The 24,807-nt window shown below is 45.9% G+C and overlaps 1 protein-coding gene and 1 non-coding gene across 3 annotated transcripts; one reads left to right on the top strand and one right to left on the bottom strand.

Annotated features, from left to right (window-relative positions):
* Positions 1-2,535: 2,535 nt before the first annotated feature.
* Positions 2,536-14,982, top strand: LOC109751934 (putative disease resistance protein At1g63350). 2 transcript variants are annotated; one of them, XR_012189856.1, is made up of 5 exons: positions 2,536-4,345; positions 4,447-4,649; positions 4,819-4,918; positions 11,076-14,155; positions 14,271-14,982. XR_012189856.1 is itself a non-coding variant. In XM_073505405.1 (2 exons), exons 1-2 carry the CDS (start codon positions 13,539-13,541, stop codon positions 14,272-14,274), a joined length of 621 nt encoding a protein of 206 aa, XP_073361506.1. In that variant the 5' UTR covers positions 13,531-13,538; the 3' UTR covers positions 14,275-14,982. The 2 variants fall into 2 exon arrangements, 1 of the variants encoding a protein (XP_073361506.1); XM_073505405.1 differs by lacking the exons at positions 2,536-4,345; positions 4,447-4,649; positions 4,819-4,918 and having other exon boundaries at positions 13,531-14,155.
* Positions 14,983-21,778: 6,796 nt separating this feature from the next.
* On the bottom strand, positions 21,779-24,486 carry LOC109751932 (uncharacterized). Its single transcript, XR_012189857.1, has 4 exons — positions 24,413-24,486; positions 23,045-23,132; positions 22,866-22,969; positions 21,779-22,190 (listed from the first exon to the last, which is right to left on the bottom strand). It is a non-coding gene; the product is annotated as an uncharacterized protein (transcript).
* Positions 24,487-24,807: the final 321 nt, after the last annotated feature.

The following is a 24,807-nucleotide window of genomic DNA, read 5'->3' on the forward strand; positions in this document are numbered from 1 at the left end:
AAATGTCAGGACTCACAATTAATTTCCACAAAAGTGACATATACCTCTTTGGAGAAGCTAAGGACAAGAAAGAAATATATCAAGAGATTTTTACTTGTGCGTTTGGGGAGATGCCACTGAAATACCTAGGCCTGCCAGTCCATAATAAAAGGATCAGTAATGGGATGTGGAGGAATATAACTGAGAAAATAGAGAAAAGATGCGCGTGCTGGCAAGACAGATTGCTCAATATTGCTGGCAGAGTCACGTTAGTATAGTCGTGCCTAACAAACATTCCTATATACATGATGTCTTTCTATCTGCTCCCTGTTGGAGTCAGGAAAAAAGTTGATTTCTTCAGGGCGAGACTGGTATGGCAAGCGGAAGAGGATAAAATAAGTATCATTTAGTTAATTGGAAAACATGCTGCCTTCCTAAACAACAAGGAGGTCTCGGGCTAATCAATCTAGAGAAATTTAACATTGCCTTGCTAGCTAAATGGATTTGGAAACTAGAAGCTGAGGAGGGACTTTGGCAAGACATCATTAGATCTAAATATATCCAGAACAAATGCTTGTCTGGCATTAAAAAATGACAGGGGGACTCGCAATTCTGGACTAGCCTAATAAGTATCAAGAATTTAGTTTTCCCTCACATTAAAAAAAACTAGGGGATGGGAGAAATTCCAGATTCTGGGAAGATTGGTGGGTGGATGACAAACCACTAAAAGAAGCATACCCCTCATTGTATGCGATTAGCAATGACAGAGAAATTACTGTCAGAGGGGTGACTGGAAAAGGGTGGAATGCTATGTCTTTCAGAAGAAATATAGATGGAGGCTATGGGGGACTATGGGATAGCCTTAAAAGAAGATGTGAGGACATATTGATGCACGGGGGTAGAGACAAGCCCATGTGGATGCTCAATGCTAACAGAATATTCACTGTAAAATCCTTATATCTACACCTAGTCCGTACTGACATGGGTTTTCCACACAAATTCCTGTGGAAAGTCAAGGTACCTGCAAAAATCAAGTTCTTTCTTTGGTTGCTAAGCACAAAAAGTATCCTTACTAGAGACACCCTATTAAAAAGAGGATGGAAAGGGGACAAACATTGTGTGTTTTGTGGACAGGAGGAAAACATTGATCATCTTTTCTTCTCCTGTTCGTTTGCCAGAATCATTTGGAATCTGGTGAGATGTTCATTTGACTTTAAGAAAACTCCCATAAACATTGATGACTGTTTTGGGGGGGTGGCTAAACAATTTTAACAAAGAGAGTAAAAAACTGGTGTTGATTGGCACTTCTGCTCTGCTTTGGGAGATTTGGAATTGCCGCAATGACATTGTGTTTGATACGAAAAAAGTAAACGACCCGATTGGGATCGTTAAAAGAATATGCTGCTGGATTACTGATTGGGCTATTTTGCAGAAAAAGGGCCCAGGGGGAAGAATGCTGATGTTGGGGGCAAGACTCATCGAGCAGGTGGCAAGTGAGATCTTCAAAGCTTCGCAAGGATGGCGCTTCGGGGTTCCGCGGCTGAAGGATTAGGGAAGCTGCGACATTTCAAGAGCTTGCTGCTGATTTTGCTTTATATTTGTCTTCTCCTTCGTTTAGCCTTTTGTGATGGAAACTTGTAATGATCTGGCTATCCCGGGGGTGGGGGGATGTGTCCCTGGCCACTCCCTGCGCGGGTTTCGCTTTTACTCTATGTTCCACTTCTTATTGTAAGACTTCTAGACTGCTCGTGGCTTCGGCCTGGTTTCTATAATGGAAATCAGAGGGGAAACCCTCTTTTGCTCCAAAAAAAAATCATCTCGGATTACGCGCTGCACGGTCTGATTGCCAGGAGCCCTGCCTTGGAGTGCTTGCTGCTTCACTACATCAGATTCTGCTGCGTCCGGATGAATTCCTTCACACTTAGACGTATCGGCGTGCGTTTCGGTGGCTTTTGGATGGGTGAGCACCGGTCAGATAAACTCATAATCGAGAATGCCCCTTGTCTTGAAAGGCTGCTCTGTCTTGATCTATTGGATGGCCTGCAAATATCGATAATCTCAACCGCTGATCCTTAAGATCCTTGGATTCCTACATTGTATGTACGCAGAAATGATGCATCGACTGTATTTGGAAAAGCCTAATGTTGTATTTCATGATTGATAGAAGGGTTTGCGTGTTGATAGCCTGACGACGGTGGCGCACCTTGTCAAGACTTTAGCTATTCATGTGCCTGTTTTAGGTCTGGATGCGGTTATTGACTTGATGAGATGTTTTCCCTTATTGGAGAAGTTGTACATTCAGAATGAGGTATCCATTCTTCATTGATAATTCACACTTTTCATATACTTTTTGTCCTGAGCTGAGGTTGGTTTATTTTTCCAACTTCTTTTTGGCGCCGTAAACATCGAAATCTTATTGGATGTCTTGATATCCATTTAAAGACTATAGTATTGGAAACTTATCGGGGCATTGTGTCTGAAGTTAACTTCGCTACGTTCTTTGTGCTGAACGCGAGAGAACTAGATTCAATGACAATTCAGGTTGAAACCATTTGCGGGTAATTTATTGCAAAACAGCAGAGGTTGCTGCAGCTGGAAAACAAGGCCTCAACAGGTGCTCGGTTTCACTTTACGACTGATAGATGTCTCCGGGATATAGGAGATATCTGCCATGTTCGTGACTTGGATCTAACTGATCCCTTTGTGCGTTGACCGTTGATGCTAAGACTGGGTTCTCTGTGTTCAAGAGTTGACCATGTCTGTCTCATTTTGTGTTTTGTCTTCCCTTGTTTTGTAGTTTCTATTATGATGGAACCTTATGACATTTAAACGTGCAATGCGTGTCATTAGTTTTGTGATATACTAATGTGTGGCAACAGTTGAATTCCTGAATAATCTCGCTGAAATTTTAAAGCGATTGATTTGTGTAGTTTGTATTCCTTTTACTGATTATTATTGTGGTTCGTAGCTTCTGGTCATCATTTATTTTCTTGAAACGTAAAAGGCAAGATAATGCTGCATTGCAGTGCAGCTGGTCATCATTTTGGTTATTTGTGATCTCAGTTTGTGGATCTTTGATCTCATTTACTCGTTCTCTGTGGAGAAATGTACACTGCAGTGCATCCCTATTAGCAATGGTATACTACTATACTCTGACAGAAGAGGCATTGCAGGTTTCTACTAACCTTCGCACCTTCGCATCCGCTGCCTTTTTTTTTTGGAGGGAAACATCAGGACTCTGCTGCCTATTTTATTGATTTTTAAATAAATGGTACAGAGTATCAAATACAAAGAAGAAAAAAAGAAAACAAGAAAGGGAAGAAATAACAACAACAAATACAACATGTACAGGAGGTTGTCGGAGCACACTATCTGAAGTTGTTAGCCCAATCTTCAAAGCTGGCATAATCTTTCCGTGTGGCCCTGTGCTTGAGCGAAAGAATCTCTTCCTTAAATCTTCGCCTGCATTTGTAGAGTCTGCATGCCACACATAACACAGCAATAATTCTCAATGAAAAATTCTTCCTCCGAAGCATGGCTCTAGTGTTTAACTTTAATCCTGTTATGAACCAAGAGCGAGAAAAAGATTTTATGCTTCAATTGGCAGCATGTGTTCCATATCCATTTGAGCACTGGCAAGACATAAGTTTACACTGATAGATGTCTGTAGATGCTGGAAACTTTAAAGCTCAATGCCCCTGAGGCGCATTGCCAATGATCCGCTGCCTTGTCATTCTGCATCCAAACATGTATTCATGGATAGTAATTACTGTCAGAGCTTCAATATGCATGTTGGTTAGTTCAAGAAAACATGCAATGATCTGGGTCAGAGCATGTAGAAATCAACGATTTCTGCTTTTTCCAACATATTTGCTTTAGCAAAGACAAAAATGGGCCTGTTATATATCAACGGGACCTGCTGCTGAATCTGCTTTGAGCAAAGCCGTGTGGTTGTGCGTGTGTTTTTACTTTGCTGCTGCTACTTCTTTACTGCTTAGTACATCTGTAGAGAATTCTAGCATACACTGCCAGACATCATCATCACTACATGCTTTGGTGAAAAGAAAGAGAGCCATCGAGTACGGGGATTACACGCAAGGAATTGTGCCTTCTTTAATGCAGAGAAGGAAGGACTGATTCTCATTGCCAAACAAACAAGGCTACCTTCAGCTTCACTAAGAGGGCAAACCACATCAACCCCTCATTAATTCACACAACAAGGCTACCTTTAGTGCATATCTCGCTAACCTCTGCTCTGATCTGAATTCACACAAATATACTAGCAGTAGCAGAAGCTGATTGAGTACGTCTCAGACAGTTGGAATCAAGTTTCTGTTTCTGAAGCTTCTCTTAATCTACCGCCAAGGTACGCGCATACTGCTGAGATTGTTCATCAGCCTCTTGTTTTTGCTACAATTAATAATGGTGGCGCAGAAACGTAACATTGTATCTTTGCTGTGCATGCAGGCATATGGTGGTGACAAAACTTCATCAGATGGGTTAGATTGAGAACACGCAAGTAATTATGCATTCTTTGGTTAAAGAAAGAATGCTGACAGAGCAAAACATATCTATCCTCCTGCATATCTCTCTCATCTGAAGTCACGGCACGTCAAATTGTTCAAATCGAGTCTCTGTTTCTCAAGCTGCTCCTCCTGTCTGCTGTCAAGGTATGCACATAGCCACATACTACTGAAAAGTAGTAACATTTTGTTAGCTCTCTTTCAGACTTCAACCTTGACCTTGTACCCTGTTCTAGCTAAAATATCACAGGGTATTACTCGTTAACTAACAATGGTGAAGATCAATTGTAACATGTTGTCGTTGCTATGCATGCAGGCAGTGGTTACAGAACTTCATCCGATGGGTTAGATTGGTTCATCTGCTGCTGCTTTTCTTCTTGGTCTTGGTAAAGAACATCATGACTCCTCCCACATGGGTAATACTCTTGTGCAATTTATGTTCAAGAACTAACTAATTAATCATCAAACTTTTACCTATAATCGTGCATGTGATGTATAAATTGTATGATTTTTTTGCGGGGGTATAAATTTTCCGATTTAACTGGCCGGAGGAGGGATATAGCTATAAATGTGAAAAGACAACTGTGCATGTGGCTAGCTAGAATGCTCGTCATAAGACTAGGAGTCAGTATATACGAGGGAAAGAACGGAGTTTGGTGTTTTGGCTCCTAGCTCCATAGAATATTTAGGAGTACACACGGAACAAGTCCAACAAGGCTCGTATCAGTCCCGTAAATTTGTGAAACAAATCTCATATGCACATGTAGATATTTTCTACAACAACAAAGCCTTTAGTTCCAGATAAGTTGGGATAGGCTAGAGGTGAAACCTATAAAATCTCGCGACCAATTCATGATTTTCCCACATGGATAACAAGCTTCCACGCACCCTGTCCATGGCTAGTTTTTTGAGGATACTCCAGTCCTTCATATTTCTTTATGGACTCTTCCCATATCAAGTTCGGTCAACCAAACTTTTCTCGACATTATCAACACGCTTTAGCCGTCCACTATACACTGAAGTTTCTGTAGGCCTGCGCTGAATATGCCCAAAGCATCTCAAACGATGTTGGACAAGTTTCTCTTCAATTAGTCCTACCCCAACTTTATCTCGTATATCATCATTCCGGACTCGCTCCTTCCTTGTGTGGCCACACATCCATCTCTACATGCGCATCTCCGCCACACCTAACTATTAAACATGTCGCCATTTAGTTGTCCAACACTCGGCGCCATACAACATTGCGGGTCGAATCATCGTCCTATAGAACTTGCCTTTTAGCTTTTGTGGCACTATCTTCTCAGAGAGAATGCTAGAAGCTTGGTGCCACTTCATCCATCCGGCTTTGATTCGATTCGATGGTTCACATTTTCATTGATATCCCTATCATTCTGCAACATTGATCCCAAGTATTAAAAGGTGACCTTTTGAGGCACCACCTGGCACCTACCCATCAAGACTAACCTCCTCCTCCTCCTCCTCCTCCTCCTCCTCATTGAGGTCTTGTCCTATGAAGAGCCTCTCGCCAATCGGTACACTCCAAACCATGTCCTTCAGGCCTTCTCAGAAATCCCTCTTAGTGTTCTCATTGTGGCTTACTTGCAGCGCATACACGCTGATAACATTGAGAACTAAGTCCCCAACTACCAGCTTGACCAGGATAATCTGGTCCCCATATCTCTTGACGTCTACCACTCCATTCTTGAGGCTCTTGTTAATCCGATGCCTACATGTAGATATTTCTGTGCACCTACAAAATTTCATTGACATTTTATTTTTATTTTTATGTTAGTCTCGGTTATACGAATGAATGAATCATGTATAATTACATATCACCTTCGATACTCAAATATCTTGAAGTAACATATACAAAAGGGTCTTGACCAAATTTAATTATTTTCTGCTTGTTCATTGGTGTCGTCGTTTCAAGTTCAGTCGAGTGACCGTCGTAAAACAAATGAACCAGTGGGGCGTTGTTTATCTGGGTTTATTCTATCTAATTCACCGCTTGCAACCTACCAATGATGTGTTCTTTATTACCGTGGAAAAAGGAGGTTAGCAAACTGAAGGCCATTTTGGTTGAAGTCAATGTTGATACTAACTGAAGAAAATTGAAAAAAAAAAACAATCCAAATAGCTCCGAAGAATCTAAAGCCTTTGTGGTCCAATGTACTCATGCACTTAACCAAAGGCGATAAAGATGCGTACTCAAATCTGTGGACCTGACCTTGGCGGCCAGCACAGGGGGTTAGCGGTGACCCGGTGTGGTTGCCGCTCAGGTCACTTGCCGAGACGGTGTTCTTGCACTGGATATGTCGTGGATTCGGAAGGGTGGCGCAGCTAGAGGCTCCTTAGGCGGCGATGGGATGGCACTTCTGTTGTTATTGGGCGGCATTGTGGTTCTTGTTGAGGTTGTGAGGTCGGCTAGCCGCGGCAGGCGGCGTGGACCTGGTCAGCAAGGGCGGACGACGTCCAGCAACATTGGTTCTCACCTTCGCATTGTGCTTTCTTTTGCATGTGGTGAGTTCATAGTGACGGTCCGAGTTGGGCTTGTTGTCGTTGTTGTGCCATCGACAGATCGGCGCCGATGGCCATGGGCATGGCAGCGTTCGAGATAGTCGAGGCCTAGGCCAGATGGCTTACTGGGACATGGTTTGCTTGGCAATGGTCGTCCGTAGTCATTGGGTTGTGGCTCCGCAGTCCATCGGGACTGCTTGGGTCGCTGGTATGGGCGCTCCTATGGTGGAGTCGTCGACTCATGCCCAGTAGCTGATGCCGGGATAGGAATGGAGGATGGCCGTCCGCTCCTGCTGTTGTCGCTGGCGTGTTGTGATGCGGAGGCTTGGTGGTGGATTAGGCCATCGATGTCGAGGCAGTGGCCCCGGATGGTGGTACGCATGGGTGGCTCTATGGTGTGCACCATGGCGGCGGTGATGGCTATCCCTCTTAGTTGTCTGGGTGGCAAGGGGTACAACGGAGGGTAGGCTTCTTTTACAGTACCCGCAAATAAATATTAGCCATCCATTTACTTAAATCGGACGGATAGGAGTGTTTGGTACTCCAATATAGATACCTGGGAGTACCACGAGCAAAAGTTAGAGAGTACCTTGATTTGAGGGGCAAATTGGTAATCAAGACTGACAAAGTATTGTTATTTACTGCCCCGCTAATTATGGGTACGTGAGAGGATGATATGTAATCCTCCACTAATTATGGGATGGGATAGATATCCATTTGCGCGGACTACCCAGGTATTTTGGCCAGAATCACAGGATGCATCAGTACTCGATCATTGGCATCCTCTACAACTATGAATGAGATATGTACAACCTGAAAGAAAAGCAATGCGGTGAACTTTAGTAAATAATTGCTTTTAAACATGCAACTGCTTGCTCGACTAGATCTGAGAAGATAAGTATGATTTGGTGGAGTAATCAATCAAGTGGGTAATCAATCAAGTGGACGTCCCAGAGGCCTCGCCGGCGACCAAGGTTGCAATTAAATTTTCATCTAGGCGTGTTGGAGGCGGTCGCATGCAGCGTGGCCTGCGGAAGGAGGCAGCCATGGTCGTGCTTGGTTGCTCGATCATGGAGGCGGCAACGAGTGCTTGAGCGGGACTTCGGGAGGGCACTAGAATAGAGATTAAGAAAATAATAACGGCAAGACAAAAAGTCAAAAGTACCCTATTGAACGAAGGGTTAGATTTAACTGGTACTCCTTCCTCCTCAGGCTCGGGATCACTTTCTGTTGGTGGCAGTGGCGGCGCCTAGATACCTGAGATGGAGGCTTGTGCTCGTCGTGATTATCTTGGATGCCTCGTGGTGACACGGATGAGCTGCCGAGCGAAAGCTCCATGCTTTCGTGCCGATGACGAAGACACCCATGGGGGCCGCTATCCTCTTGGGGACGTCATTGTGGTTCTCCTCTCCATCGTAGGGTTCCAGGTGGAAACCCTTATCTGTCTCGGACTCGGCAGCGGTGACGCTTCGCGTCGTGCACCATCCTGACGGCGTTGTCGTGGAGCTTAGGTATCTTAGGGCTTGGCGTGGCATAGTTATTCAGCCCTTCCTCTATTAGCTTTCGGCAGCATAGTCGCGTGTGTTTATGTTGGCCGGTTATCCCGGGATCTTTGAAGAGGGACACCTCATTACCTTGTATCGTTCGGTCGGATGATGTGATGTGTCCTTTATCTATAAAGTGGGGTGAGAGCATGTTTTCGAGAGTGTGCAATAATCATGGTGTAGGTAGTCCGTAACTAGCAACAACCAAAATATGAATGACACGGAGGGGAGAGTAGACGCGGCTTGTTTTCTTTCTTTCAAAGAAAGAAATGCGATCTAGCCGCCGCGGCCAGGGCGACACTCTTTCTGGAGACTCCCCTCCACTGACGACCTCTTGGTCGCTAGTGGTGCGGGGGGTTGCCAGATCACACGCGTGCGGACTCATGTATAGCTACAGGTTTAAGACCCTATTAGGTTTAGGTTTTTGCTCGCCCGACGTCTTGGCTTCGGCGATGGCGACGCAAAATAAAGAAGCTCCAGATCTTTCTTCGATGAGGCGAGGCGTCTTATTGTCGATGATGGATTTGGGAACTAGTCTGTTCAAGGAGGGATGGAGTGGCAACGACGGCATCCTTGTGGTGGACTGTGTTGTCGGGCTACGCCATTGCGGCGATGTTTGCTCCAACGTCGGCATGGATCTTGGGAGGTAGTCCAGGAGTGGTCGCAAATTGTGTTCTGCGTCGACGGTATCTGGAAGACAGTGGACGGTTGTGTGTTGGGTTCGTGGTTTGCGGTTGGCAGGTAAGGTTTCTTCCTTCGACGTTTTGGTCGAGCAGGGCTGCCAGATCTGGAGTTCGATGGCGTTTACGGGGTGCTGTCCCGCCAGATTCTTTCAACGACAATGGCTTCGAGCCACTTTGGAGGTCCGAAAAACTGCATCGGTGACGAAGCCGCGTCGAGCTCGGGTGAAAGGTGGTCTTGTCATATTTGTTGGTTGCTCTTACAGTTGTGCCGAAGGCAGGTGACAGGTGTTGTGTCAAGCTCAAGGGATTCTTCGGTCTTGATTGTATTTTTACTTCTTAGTTGATGGTCCTTTGTGCAAAGACTAGCCTTCTGTTGTCTTTTCAATTTTGTCATGTTGTAACTTGACTTTTATTATATGAATGAGACACGTACTAGCATGAAAAAAAATACGAACAATGCTAAATACATTAACTTGCCACCGTAAGTAGTATGTCACAACCTAGAATCTGAAGCTTAGCCGGGCAGATCCTTGTGCAACGTGGGCAGGAGATGTTAAGGGTGTTTATTTGGAGAGGACAGTCCATCCTTTCTTCTTTATTTACACAATTTGTTTAGGAATATTAACACAATCTATATCTATGGAGATAACTAGCTAAGATGGTATCCAATCAAATCAAAACCAATAAAGAATGTGTCTACAAGCAAGGTCGAGGAGGTGCCGGGCAAGGGCCAACATGAGAAGCCCTTGTTCTTGTTCTATGGAGATGGAGGGGTGGCATCGTTCTCCTCTAGGCTCTCCATTCCTCGTCAGCACGTCCAGGGCATGGTCCATGGCATCGTCCACTGTAGGGTGGCCGGATATTTCAGCATACGGACATCCGTTTGGAGTGGCTTGCGAAGGTCAGCCACGAGCAACTCCACCTAGTGCCGCTCCGTGAAGTCCTTCACACGCGCATACGAGAGTGGGATGTCCACTATACTCGTCTATTGTGAGTTCTTGATGGCGTCGAGCTAGGCATTACATTTTTTAGGTCTGAAACAGCGTCACATGTGTTTCGCAAAGACCGTCCATGAAGGAGCCGGTGCGAAATTTTGTACCTCCTGTAGCATAGAGCCGCAAACCTGCCAAATGGCGACTAGTAGTCCATCAATACGTTTGTCTTCTTTATTGTTTCTATGATATCACGCACTATCCGACACATACCATGCATTATATATAGGGTTGGCTGATGCTGAGACCTGATCTTAACTTTTCAACTTACACAAATAATCTTTATCTACCCCGCAAAAAAAAATCTTTATCTACGAAAATAACTAGCTAAACTAACATTCAATTAAACTAAAGAGAGGCGTAGTTGTAGGAATCCAATAACTCCCGAACATTCGGATTTTGAGCAATTCGTCCCGAACGTTTTTACATGGCAACTTTAGTTCATAGGGGATGGCAACTTTAGTTGATAGGGATGGCAACTTTGTCCTTCTTCATTTTTTTGTCAGAAAATTGTCATGTTTCCCCTAATCTCACGCAAACTAAACTTGCCATCTAACCCGTTCGGGTTGCCATGCTTAACTCCCGAGCGTTCGGGAGTCATCATTACCGTAGTTGTAAGCTGATTTGACCCCCTCCTTGCACCAACGCCCATATGCTGGCCCCATGAGACATATATGTTCTGGATTTGTGATCCAAACTCCAAATGGGTTCTCTGCTCACAAACTAACTCTATACTAGTTCACTGAGTTCATGTATACTCAGATTATGCATTTACATGAATTGGATTATGCTACAAACAAACCTGGTCTAATCATGATTTTTATTTTATTAATCTAGTATACTGGCGCCAAAGATGTCGATGAAGCCAAAGAGGCGATATTCAGAATTCTTCAAAACAAGGGAGAAGCAAGGGTCATCTATTTTCATGGCTGGAGTGGGCTTGGGGCATCTACCGTTCTTAGATCCATAGCAGAAGTTATCCCTTCTAAGAGAACCACTCCGGAACTATGCTTTGATAAAATAATTCATATAGATTGCTCGGAGTGGAAAGGTAGGAGGACGTTGCAGAGGGCAATTGCAGAGGAGCTACAGCTTGACAGCTCGATAATGGCTATACTGGATAAACAGGACATAGATGATGATTTTAATGGAGTTAATGAAATTTCAAGGGATGAGATAACAACAGTGTCAAGAGAGATCTATCACAATCTGAAGGACAATAGGTTTATGCTGATTTTCCATTCCCGGAGTGATGATGAGATTGATTTTTTCCCTCTTGGCGTTCCTTCATTTGGTAAGTTCACAGAGAACATAATGATATGGACCTACAGAAGGAGGATATTGACCATAACAGAACATGAAGAACATAAAGTAATACAAAAACTGAGGTACACCCATCTTTTGGCTTATGATAGAGAAAACTATTTAACAAGTGGAGAGTTGTATGCACTACTCTGTAAAGAGACTGCCCTCATAGTTGATGACTATCCATGCATGCGGGGACTCAATCCAATGATGGTTGCTGACTGTTATGTTTACACACTATTCCTGCAACGTAGTTTTCACAACAAGACCAGTTCCGATTGGGTTGGTGTTGCTTCCAATTGTTGGATATGTGATGGGATACTGCAGAAAGACATAACATTAGAGATATGTGACACGTTGCACCGAGATATAAGCTGGGAGTGTGATGATAATGTGCTCACAAAGTTCAAAAAAGATTCCAAGCTTCCTTTCCTGGTTGTTAAAGAAGATGGTGTATATGAAGAAGGACAATACCGTTGGATTTCAACCAGGTCAAGGGATAGGGAAATACATGGTATGAAATGTTTACCTGAAGAGACATCTTCATTCTTCTTGGAATTTGTAATGTCCGATCGGCCAGTAGCATTACCAGATGGTTTGTTTGAACATTCCAACAACCTTGGTGTGCTATTCCTCTGCTGTTGTGCCTTCAATTTTGCATCACCTCCTTTCTTGAAATGCCATAGCCTAAGATTCCTTGGGCTGGACAACTGCACAGATGAAAAAACAGGTGAAGGAAAGGAACATACTGGGTGGGTTTGTCTGCATAGCTTGTGGGTGTTGGATCTACGTTACACTGACTGGAATGAAATCTTATCACCGGCAAAGATGCATCTCATGGATAACCTCATGGAGTTAAGCATAGAGGGAGTCTGGTCTTGGAAATACACAGCTTGCTTACAAGGCCAGCTACCAAATCTTCAAAGGCTCAGGGTAATCAAGCCAAAACGTGGACCAGATATTTCAATAGGTCCAAGAAACTCCTTCATGGACAAGACAAAGTTGGAAATACTTGACTTATCTGGCAACACTGAGATGAAAATTCTGCCAAACAGCCTATCAACGGCAAGTAGTCTTCAAGTGCTTATTCTGGATGGTTGCAATGCGCTTCAGAATATTGTTGTGCCTGATGAGCTACCTGAACTGCTGAAGTCCTTCAGCTTTGATGGATACGGGCCAGGTTCTCATCGGACATCAACTTTCAAGCTACCTCTGAAACAAGAGCGCCCGTTAACCCCAGCAACCGAGGAGGGTGCAAGTATCTCTAATATTTCCCTCAAAGGTTGCTCACAGTTGGGAAATCTGTTTCTGCGTGGGTTGCCCAACCTCGTCGAGCTTGACCTATCTGGAACTGCAATCAAGACTCTTGATTTTAGAACTATGGTGTTAGAAGTCCCAATGCTGAAGCGGCTATTTCTGCTTGGATGTGAGCACCTTTGTGCAATAATTTGGGGCAACAATACTAATAACTTCCGTTTGAATTTATTATGCATAGACACACGAGCTGGAACTAGCCATCCTCAGCCATGCATTGACCAAAACAAATCCTATCAGTTGGAGGCGCATGTCATTCTGGTGAATGCGAGGCTTGCTCGGTCGTTGGGGCGACTATTACATAATCATTATGCAGCTGAGAATGTTTATCTTAATATCCATGTCACCTCCGCTGTGTATAGTGAGCTGAATCAATCCAAAGTGACTGAAAAGGAGAAGAATATTGACATGTATGGAGATCAAGTCAGCCTGCTGGAGCTTGTTCAAGCAGACCGGTACAGTGATGTCCAAAGCATGGTTGGTGATGCCCCTGCTGCAGCCTTTCCTAAGCCTCCAGCTAACAACCTGGATAGGCATATCGAGATTACAGAAGGGAGGCACGTCTTGGACAGTGGACTGGGAGTTGTAATGACAGAGTTTGCCGAATCCCTGCATGTCCATGATGTCTCAACTAGTGCTAGTTCGCCTACGGGATACAGCTGGTAGGTCAGGCAGTGCCGCATGGAGAGGTGCCCCAAGTTTGGTGAAGTCTTCTCGAGGAGATCATATCAATTTAAGGAGCTGGAGACCTTCTGGGCGTCTGATCTCCTAATGGCCTGCTGGATATGCAGTAAAGGTTACCGCTGGTTCAATGATGGTTCGTTCGGAAAGCTGCAGCATCTATGGTTGCGCTCTTGCCCCAGGCTCCAGTTCGTGCTCCCTGTGTGGGTCGACTCCTTCCCAAGTTTGGAGACCCTCCACATCATCCACTGCGGAGATCTCAGGCACATATTCGTGCTAGACGACAAATGGTACCCAGGGAAAAGATCCATCCAAGTTGTAGCATTCCCAAGGCTGACAACCATCCACCTGCACGACCTGCCAGTGCTGCAGCAGATATGTGAGTTCAAGATGGTGGCACCTGAGCTCAAGACCATCAAGATCAAAGGATGCTGGGGCATGCGCCGGCTGCCGGTGGTGGGTGCCAGCAGCGGAGACATGAAGAAGCCGACCGTCGAGATCGAGAAAGACGTCTGGGGCGCTCTGGACTGGGACGAGGAGGTGGCCCCTGGTCACTTTGAGGCACCGCTGCACTCACGCTACTACAAGAAGAAACTACCCAGGGTCTCCGTCCTCAGGTACTCTCTCTGACATGTAACAAATCCATTTTTGTAAACTGCCAATATCATACTCAATGTCAGTTTTGCTACTCACCTTTTTTTTTTTCTGCACTCTGCCACTTACATTGTGTAGGTGATCCTTGCGCTGTGCTGCACTGATGTGGTTCTTCCATCCTTAATGGGAGACCAGATGGACGCTTGCTCCTGCAGGTCCTGTTTGTCTGCTGCACGTGTTTGTTTTGTCGTGTGCTTCCCGGGTTGCTTGAAAGAGATTTGCTGATGGTATTGGTCATCGATCGACTCCTACTGCTACTGTGTGTTGTTGTGTCAGGTGTGAGCTTGTGGTGGCTCCCATCTTTTTGGCTTTCAAATAAGAAGCGGCATGGTTCTTGGCTGCTCGCGCACCGATGATGTGTGCGGAAGTATGGCTTGTGATTGAAGATGCCTGCTTGCTGCCTCTTGGCTGCATGAGTATGAACTTGGAGTGATTTTTTTTTTTTGTGGTGGATGAACTTGTAGTGATTGACTAAGCAGCAGCCCTGTGTGCCTGCGTGCATCTACGGGGCTGCCTGGTGTGGTTTGCGAGTGTGTTAATCTAAACACAGAAGCAGCTGGTTCAGTGCATTGGACCTGCTATTATCCTTGTGCCTGTTATGCTTGTGGAATAAACAGATTGTAACACTAGGATAACGGATTTCAGTTTGTGCTTCTATTATGCTTGGTATCGATGAATTGTATATATTGTCGTAGGTATGCCGTGTCAGTTTTATGATATACTTTGAGATTACTAGAATCTCTGAAGAAATCTCACTGAATTTCTAAATTGACCGGTGCCATTTTTCATAGTTTGTATGACTCTGACTGATTGTTATTCTGGCTCATAGCCTATGGCCATCATTTGGTTATTTGTGCTCTCCATTTGTTGAGCTGCGTGTTCATGGATTTACTACCAGATTCAGATGTACAGGCCAACTACCAGATTCGAGCCAAATTAGAGTATTGTGTGACTACTCTTTCTGTCTGGAGATAACCTGCAGTCCATCTGTATATTTAGACAGCAGAGCATCGTGTGTTCCATCTTTTTGTACTGAAATTCGTCTGCTACCTTAAGCTGCGCTACTGCAAGAAGAATATTGTGTTGCCTAAAAAGAAAAGAATATTGCCTCAAATTTCAGTGTGGACAGAAGTACACTGCAGTCCATCCGTATTAGCATGCTTTACTTTTACAGCAGAGCATTGTAGGGATCTTTTAGTCCTGAAATTTATCAGCTAATCTGGGTTGAACATATGACATCTCCTTTTATCCAAGAGTATATTTATGGGGAAGGCCGTTTTGCCTCTGGGTGCATATGCTCTCGAATAAACAGTAAAATCAAAATAAAATAGTAAATACATTTTAAAATTTCTGATTTTTTGTGTAGATGTTTTTATTAGTGTAACAAGCGTGCTTGACAATTTTCGTGAGAAATGGGATAGCAGTACTTTGTCTCTTAAATAAATAAAATTAAGTGTAACATTTGGGGTTTGACTTGTTAATTTTTTTTGGCACGGGTCAAAATGCTTAAGCTTTCCTCCTAAAAAAATTCATGTAGCATTTGAGTGTGACAATGAACCCTTTTTTTCATATTTCTTTGACATTTACATAAAAAAACATATTTGATGTGCAGGAGCATATGCTCCCAAGAGCCGAATTGGATTTCCCATATTTAATGGGTCTACGCTTTCATCGGCCCGCGTGGTCCGCCGCCCCCCACCGGCCTGCGCCCTCCCCGCGCCGGCGACCGCTGCCGGCCTCCGCCCTCTCCGCACCGGCGACCTCCCCTACTCTCTCTTCCCTTCTCTTCCCCCCAGATCGACAAGGGAGGCCATGGCGCTCCCGCCACGGCTGGATCCAGACCAAGCCCGTGGGGTTCCAGCTCGACCTCCTCGCAGCGACCACGGCGGCGGGATCCGTGGATCCACGACCACAGCGGTGTGAGCGCCCAGACACAAGCATGAGAAGAGAGGAGGCAGGGCAGCCATGCCGCTCGTGCTCGTCTTCCTCCACACCTCCGCTCGTGCCCGTCTTCCTCGACGCCATATTCATCACCTACAAGGACGCAGCCTCCTCTCCGGCGACAAGATGGTATCTCCTCAAACCCCCAACCCCCCCCCCCCCCCCCCCCCCACATCCCTTCTCCCCTTCCACTCTGTTCCGGTGATGCAAAATTTTCTGTTTTTTTCATGATTCACCACTCGCAATGGAGTTGGAAGCAGGAGGGACATGGGGTCAGGCATCTGTACGTGCTGCTGAATTCGATTAATGGTTCTTGATTGTTGAGTAATTCATGTTAGTTGTTATATGTGCTGCTAAACTCGCCATTAGGGACTTGATTCATGTTGGTTGCTGAATTCATTGTTGATTGTTGATTGTCGAGAGAAAATCCAGGTGAGCGGTTGCATGCTGGCGTTGGCGATGCGTCCTCTCCCGCCCACGCAGCATCCCCACTATGCCTAGATACACAGATTCGAGTCCTCTCGGTCTCCCTGCCTCGTGTGTGGTCGGCAACGACAATGGCATTGATGAGTTGTGGAATGTGGGCGGACGTCAACCCCTGTGACACTACTAAGGCCAACTCCACCGCACGACCCCAAACGGGCGTCCGCTTTGTCCGGATTTTGTGCGTTTGGGGTGGCGATGGGTGTGAAAGCGGACATGTGTATCCGGCTTCTATTCGAGTCGCCCACCGCAGCAACTAACCCCAAAACGTCCGCTGCCGTCCGTGCCCGCCGTGGCATGTCGTGGCCACTCGCGCTCGCTCGCCGGGGCGCTCTCCCACGCCCTGCTCCTGTCCAGCCCGCAGCCCGCGCCGCACCTTGCCGCACTTGCGCTGCCGCGCCGCTGCACGCCCCGCCCGCGCCCGCGTTGCCCCGCCGCCGCTGCCCGCCACGCCCGCGCTGCATGCCGCGCGCGTCTGCACGCCCCGCCCGCGTTGCCGCCTCGTCGCGCCTCGCACCGCCGCCCCGCGCTGCCGCCCCGCCCGTGCCCGCCTCGCCCGGCCCGCCCCCACCTCGCCGCGCGCGCACGCCCCGCGCGAGCACCGCGCCACCGCCCGTGCCTCGCCCTGCCCTACCTGCGCCTGCCTCGCCCCGCCCGCCCCCGCCTCGACGCACTCGCGCCCGCTGCACTGTCGGCCTCCCCTCACCCTGCCCTGCCTGCGCCCGCCTTGCCCCGCCCACCCAGGCTCGCCGCGCTCGCGCCCGCCATGCCGCGCCCCGCTGCCCGCCCTGCCGCGCCCGTGGCCGCCTCGCCCCGCTCGTCGCCGCACGCAGTCGCGCCCTGCGTCTCGCCGGCGTCCACTACCGCGCCCACCGCTGCCGCTCGCCTCCCGCCGCGCCCGCAGCCGTCGCCGCTTGCCGCGCGCGCCCCGCTGCCCGCACTACCGCGCCCGTGGCCGCCTCGCCCCACTCGTCGCCTGAAAGCACAAGTGCTCCCTGGGTGATTTTGGTAATTAATGCCAACATATCTCTTGTTGGACTAATGTTTCTACCTAGTATGTTTCAGATAAGTTCAACAATGGATTGGCATGGACTAGAGGATATGTGACCCCTTTAAGATGCTGAAGACAAAGGATTGGCTCAAGCTCAAAGCTCAGGACTCTATATTTTCTATTTTAGTGGTCCAAGATCACATTGAGTCCATAGGAAAGCCAATACTATTAAGAGGGGATGAGGTGTTGCTTAATGGCTTGCTTGCTCAAAGTGCTTAGTGATATGCTCCAAAGCCCTCAACCACTTTCTCATATCCATATGTCCCAAACCTAAAAGTCAAACTCGGACCCACCGATTCTTTCTATCCGGCGCCACCGAGTTATCTTGACATAGCCACTGCCAGAAACCCTAGTCTTTTCGGTCTCACCGATAGGGATCTCGGTCTCACCGAGATGGGATTGCAAACTCTCTGTTGCCTCTTGCAATAATTTCGGTCTCACCGAAATTTGCAATCGGTCGCACCGAGATTGCAATGCAAACTCTCTGTCACCCCTTCGTAACGTTTCGGTCTAACCGAGATGAGCGAATCGGTCCCACCGAGTTTGCCTGACCAACTCTCTGTTAGTCTATTACCAAAATCGGTCACACCGAGTTTGTGTAATCGGTCTCGCCGAGATTACGTTATGCCCTAACCCTAATGATATCGGTCCCACCGAGTTGACATGTCGGTCCCACCGAAACTTCAAACGGTCACATTATGAACCAATTCGGTCTGACTGAGTTCTCTGATTCGGTCCCACCGAGTTTGGTGATTTGTGTGTAACGGTTAGATTTTCTATGGAGGCTATATATACCCCTCCACCCACTCTTCATTCGTGGAGAGAGCCATCAGAACATGCCTACACTTCCAATACATATTTTCTGAGAGAGAACCACCTACACTTGTGTTGAGGTCAAGATATTCAATTCCAACCACATAAATCTTGATCTCTAGTCTTCCCCAAGTTGCTTTCCACTCAAATGTTCCTTCTACCAAATCCAATCCTATGAGAGAGAGTTGAGTGTTGGGGAGACTATCATTTGAAGCACAAGAGCAAGGAGTTCATCATCAACACACCATTTGTTACTTCTTGGAGAGTGGTTCTCCTAGATTGGCTAAGTGTCACTTGGGAGCCTCCGACAAGATTGTGGAGTTGAACCAAGGAGTTTGTAAGGGCAAGGAGATCGCCTACTTCGTGAAGATCTACCCTAATGAGGCAAGTCCTTCGTGGGCGACGGCCATGGTGGGATAGACAAGGTTGCTTCTTCGTGGACCCTTCGTGGGTGGAGCCCTCCGTGGACTCGCGCAACCGTTACCCTTTGTGGGTTGAAGTCTCCATCAACGTGGATGTACGATAGCACCACCTATCGGAACCACGGATAAAAAATCTCCGTGTCTCCAAATTGCGTTTGCACACTCCAATCCATTCCCTTTACATTCTTGCAACTTGCATGCTTTATTTTCCGCTGCTCATATACTCTTTGTATGTGTGCATGCTTGCTTGATATGTATTATGAATGTTTAAACTTGTGCTAATACTCCACTTTAACTTAAGAGAATTAAAAACTGCAACTTTTCTTTATTAGAGTCTATTCACCCCTCCCCCCTCTAGACACCTCTTCTCGATCCTTTCAATTGGTATCAAAGCTTTGGTCTCCATTGCCTTGGTTTAAACATCTTTGGAGGAAGATGGATGTGTCTACTTTGGGGAGTCTTAGATGTAGAGTGCCTATTCTCGATGGAGAGTTTTTCTATGAGTGGAAAAATGAAATGCTTGATATTTTCAATGAATATCACTTGAACAAGTACATTACTAGCCCTTGTGCACCTCATATTGATCATTTGCATCCCACACCCGAAGAGGATCTTGACATGATTCGCAATCTTAGAACTATCAATCTTATCATAAGAGGTTTGCCCAAAAATTTGATTGCTAGCTTGCCTACTCTTGATTGTGCCTATACTATATGGAGATTTCTTGAGGAACGATTTCCAAATTATTCCTTGAGGAACGATTTCCAAATTCTAATGATCCTAGCTTTGGTGATTGTTTATTTGAGCTTACCAATCTCATGCGTGCCATAGGAGATGTTGGAATCATTAGCAATATCATTTCCGAAGCTATTAGAATTCATAAAGATAACCATAGAAATGATCATTTGTCTAATGAATTACCCTCTCTAGGGGTTGATCAATCACAAGATGATGTTGAACATGGATACTATGATGAGGATGATGATAGTGACTATGATCTTGATGATGCGATGAGACACTTTGGTCTTATGGCAAATCTTCGCGGCTACATGGCCGGTGGAAAGGAATGGGTCCTTGATAGTGGATGTACTGATCACATGACCGGAGATAAAGATATGTTCCGTGAGCTTGCTGAAAACGACGGCCCTCGAAAGTATGTCACTTTTGGTGATAACTCAAAGGGTAAGGTGGTTGGCCTAGGTAAGGTGGCCATCTCACATGATAGCTCCATACAAAATGTCATGCTCGTTGAATCTCTTGGGTACAATTTACTTTCGGTATCTAGACTCGCTGATTTCGGTTTCAATGTCCTATTTACTGAAGTAGATTGCCAAGTGTTTCGTAGAAACAATCGTAAAATGGTCTTTACCGGTATACGTAGAGGTGATCTTTACATTGTTGATTTCACTAAAAAGGCTCAACCTAGAACTTGCTTAATTGCTAAATCTTCTAAAGGCTGGTTGTGGCATAGAAGACTAGGTCATGTGGGCATGCGAAATCTTGATAAGCTTATGAAAGGTGATCATATCCTTGGAGTAAAAGATGTCATATTTGACAAGGATAGACTTTGTAGTGCTTGTCAGCAGGGAAACAGGTTGGAGGAAGTCATTGCGCGAAGAACATCATGACCACGAGAAGACCACTCGAGCTACTTCACATGGAACTCATTTGGTCTAGTCATAGTTGATGATTTTTCAAGATTTACGTGGGTGTTCTTTCTTGATGACAAATCGCAGGTCCAAAAGATCTTCAAAAACTTCGCTAGAAAGGCCCAAAATCAATTTGACGTGAAGATCAAAAAGGTTCGAAGTGACAACGAAACGGAGTTCAAGAACGCAAATGTGGATACCTTTCTTGACGAAGAAGGAATTTCACACGAGTTCTCGGCTACATACACACCTCAACAAAATAGAGTTGTTGAGAGGAAGAACCGGACTCTTATTGAGATGGCAAGAACGATGCTTGATGAGTACAAGACTCCAAAACACTTTTGGGCGGAAGCGGTTGAGACAGCTTGTCATGCAACAAATCACTTGTATCTTCACAAGCTACTCGGCAAGACAGCATACGAGCTCCTCACCGGTAACAAACCCCAAGTTGGATACTTTCGAGTATTTGGCTCAAAGTGCTACATTCTTGATAAACATCGTCGTTCTAAATTTGCTCCTAAATCTCATGAAGGATTCCTACTTGGTTATGGCTCAAGCTCTCACACTTACCGTGTCTACAACAATTTCACCCGGAAGGTTGAAGAGACGGTAGATGTGAAGTTTGATGAATCTAACGGCTCGCAAGTAGAGCAATTGACAGTTGATGTAGGAGACAAAGACCCTTCGAAAGTAATTCAAGACTTGTCTATCGGCAAGATTCGTCCAACGGAGGTGAAGGAGAGTACCTCGTCCGTCCAAGTGGAAGCTTCTACCTCACGACAAGGTGAACCAACAATTGATACGGAAGCATCCACAAGTGGGACACACCAAGACGAAGAAAATGAGGAAGTACACCAAGATGAACATCAACAACCTCCCTCTCCACCACGACAAGAGAATGACAACGTCAACAATGAAGAAGGCCAAGAAGAAGAACAAGATGAAGAGGATCACTACTAGGAAAAACCTTACCAGTAGCGTGGGTTTTTAGACTACCAGTAGCGTAGGTTCCCACGCTACTGCTATGACGCTACAGCTATTTTTTAGCAGTAGCGTGTGTTTTACCCCACGCTACTGCTAAACAGACATACCAGTAGCGCTTCTATTATACACCCACGCTACTAGTAAAGGAATAGTAGTAGCGCTTCTATTATACACCCACGCTACTAGTAACAAATTAGGATTTTAAAAAAAATAAAAATCTACCTATTTCAGTTCAGACATGCATTTCACAATACGTACATGTTATGCATACAGTCAATCATCAATCATACATATCTGATGTAGATAATTAAAACACGCACACGCACACACGCACGCGCGCGCGCGCACACACACAATTTATGCCACACGTCTATGTCGTCGGCGTCGACGCCTCCACAAGGCCGTGTTGATGGTGTTGATGTCCTCGTCGCCGCCGCCGAAGCACCATGACAATGTCGTCGTCTTCGTCGCCGCCGTAGCCCTGTGTCGATGTCGATGTCGTCGTCATCATCGTCGCCGCAGCCCCATGTCGAGGTCCTCCACCTCGACGACCTCCGACGTCGCAATCACCTGGACGATTATCTGCGCGACGCAGTCTCTGGGCTTCACGGTGAAGTCCGCGTCCGAGTGTTTGAAGAGCACGACACCCACCGGGCTATGGTAGTCCGCGTCAATCACCCATGCGCCCACGTCGGGAAAGTAAAAAAAACTTATTAGTTCGCGTCCTCGTTCAAATCCAGCAGGGTGTTTTCTTTCTTTTTAGCCCATGCACATGAATCAATAGTAAAAAAATATCATTTTATGAGCCAGGTTGACAGTTTTGAGACACAGGAAAGCATAATGTTTGTAACAATCTTCATTAACAAGAAAAAATGATTTCTCAAATGACATTTGCTTCACCAACAATGATTAGTAGTAGCATCAGCATACCCTCTAATTCAGCATAGGAGTTTCAAGCAAGGGGAAATTAGTCTACTACTTTAAAACTAAAATCAGCATCCTTATGGTGTATGCATAGCACAGTACTAATGTCCATGTGATGTATTTTCAATCTAGTTTATATTATGTTAGTAACTACAACTGAGTCCCGAGCAACTGCAACTGCAACTACAATCAGCGCATCGGCAACTGAAAGCTTGGCCACAGCTTATCATTGGCAACAAACAGAGGGGCAGTAAATGCTGTTTGTTGGGACTTCTACAACATTGGGAGGAACACCGACCGTCGGTGCTCAGTCCCAATTTTTTTCATTTATGAGAGGGAACCTTGAAGGAAGCTTCTTCAGTTAGCAGTACAGAAAAGTAGAGCTGGTCAGGCGATTAGCTCACACCTTGTCTTGCAAGTAAGCAGCGTAGAAGACTCCCAGGGCACCTAGAGAGAGTGCTGAAAGAAGGCCAGATGGCACCAGCTTCCGGGTATTGTACAGCCTGGTACCTGAACGAACAGGAGGGTCGGCAACGTCAGATCCCGATTTCGTGAAGATGTAGGCGCAAAGAGGGTCAAACATACCAAACACAGAAGCAAACAGAAAGGCAGACCCAAATCCAACAGCATCGCCTAGTGCCTTCGTCTCAGAAAACTGCATCAGATAATACGTCTGCAAAAAGCAGATAAGTTAAGCCATGAAAACAATCTATGAGCGCATGTTCGCACACATAATGATCACTAGTAAATCAGAGCGCACAGCAGGAAGAAGATTGCTAAGGTGTGGATTCTCTCACTAAAAAAAATCCAAGCTCAGTAAGAATGACCATAGAATCAGCAAGTATGAGCAATGAATCTCTAGAAAGGTTTCTTATCGTTTTGTTTCTAGCCGTCCTCATGGCGTTGTACCTGCTCTGCAGATGACTTCTCTCTTTAATGCATAATACACCATCCAGGGTGTATTCTAAAAGAAAAGAAAAGACAATGAATCTACAGTCTGAACCTGTCTAAGTCATAGGATGATAATTTACTACTCCAAAAGGTAGGAACCAATGAGCTCACTGATTTGCGCCAAGAGTACATGTTTCTAAATTAATCACATCATATTCATAATTTGTTCTTCTTTCACTTTGAAATTTCTCGTTATTTCAGAGTTTGAGATTCAGTAACTGTAAATAGACTCCCGAGTTTAGATTGTGCTACTGAGTTAGAACCAAGCAGAGACTTCATAAACCCTGATATTTTGCCATAGAATGTGATTCAAAATGCCACTTATGTGCAGACGTGGCTCCAAGAAAGGAATCAGGAATAGCAGTCCTCTAAAAATTCTAATGCATCATATGATAAGATTAAAAAAACTGAAATATGACATCCGAAAAGACTGGATGGTTATACTCTATCTCCATAATTTGTATAGTAAAAAAAGAATCTTCAGAATCTGCCTTAAATGACAGAATTGTCATATGAGAAGAGCAAGCATCATAATTCTGATCAAGCTTGCTTATGCTACTGTGTGAATTAACATATATGTACCCATCCCTAAGCTTACAAAGAAGAGTATATCTGTAACCATAAAAGAGCATAAAACTGCTATGGTACTATATACTGTTGTGTTGCACAATTAGCTATATGGAAGGAAAAGTGGCACTCCTGGGGATGACTATGGTTGCACAATTAGCTCTGAAAATTATACCAAAATGGTTAGGACTTTTTTGTTTGAGAAACAAATGTTGATGTATGTACGACAAGGGAAAAAATCAACAATTATGAGGAATCATGAAGTATTCCATGGTTTGAGGATGTGATTATGTGAAGCAGCACACGAATCGGCCAAAAATTCTAGAATCGGGAGGCAAAATTCTACTACGTGTATGTCTACTACGAACCAGATTGGGGACTGAAGCAAACAAAAATTATTGGAGCGGGCAAGGATGGGGGGGGGGGCTCGCTCACCTGCCTTGAGCGAGGAAGAGAAGGTGATTCTGCCGCACTCGAGCTGAGCGGCAGACGCAGGCGACAACGTCGCGGCGCGGGGGGGGGGGGGGGGGGGGGGGGGGGGGGGGGAGGCGCAGCAGGCGGGACCACCTCTCCTCATCGGCCTCCCCCCGACGCCCGTGCTCGGCTGCGTCCTCCGGGGCGACCTCGGCTGAGACCTTGGCCTTGTTCCCGCCGACGATGCCGGTCGGGGCGCGCTAGCAGGACGTGAGCCCAGGACGAGCTGCGCCATGGTGGAACAGGGGGCGGGCGGATGGGAGGAAGGGGCCGGAGAGGGAGCGGCGGGCAAGGAGATTGTGGGAGTGGATCGGGGGTGGATGGTGCTGCACTCTGCAGTGGACACGCTGAGCAGT

The sequence above is a fragment of the Aegilops tauschii genome, chromosome 7 (genome assembly GCF_002575655.3).
Source record: "Aegilops tauschii subsp. strangulata cultivar AL8/78 chromosome 7, Aet v6.0, whole genome shotgun sequence".
Classification (NCBI taxonomy): Eukaryota; Viridiplantae; Streptophyta; class Magnoliopsida; order Poales; family Poaceae; genus Aegilops; species Aegilops tauschii.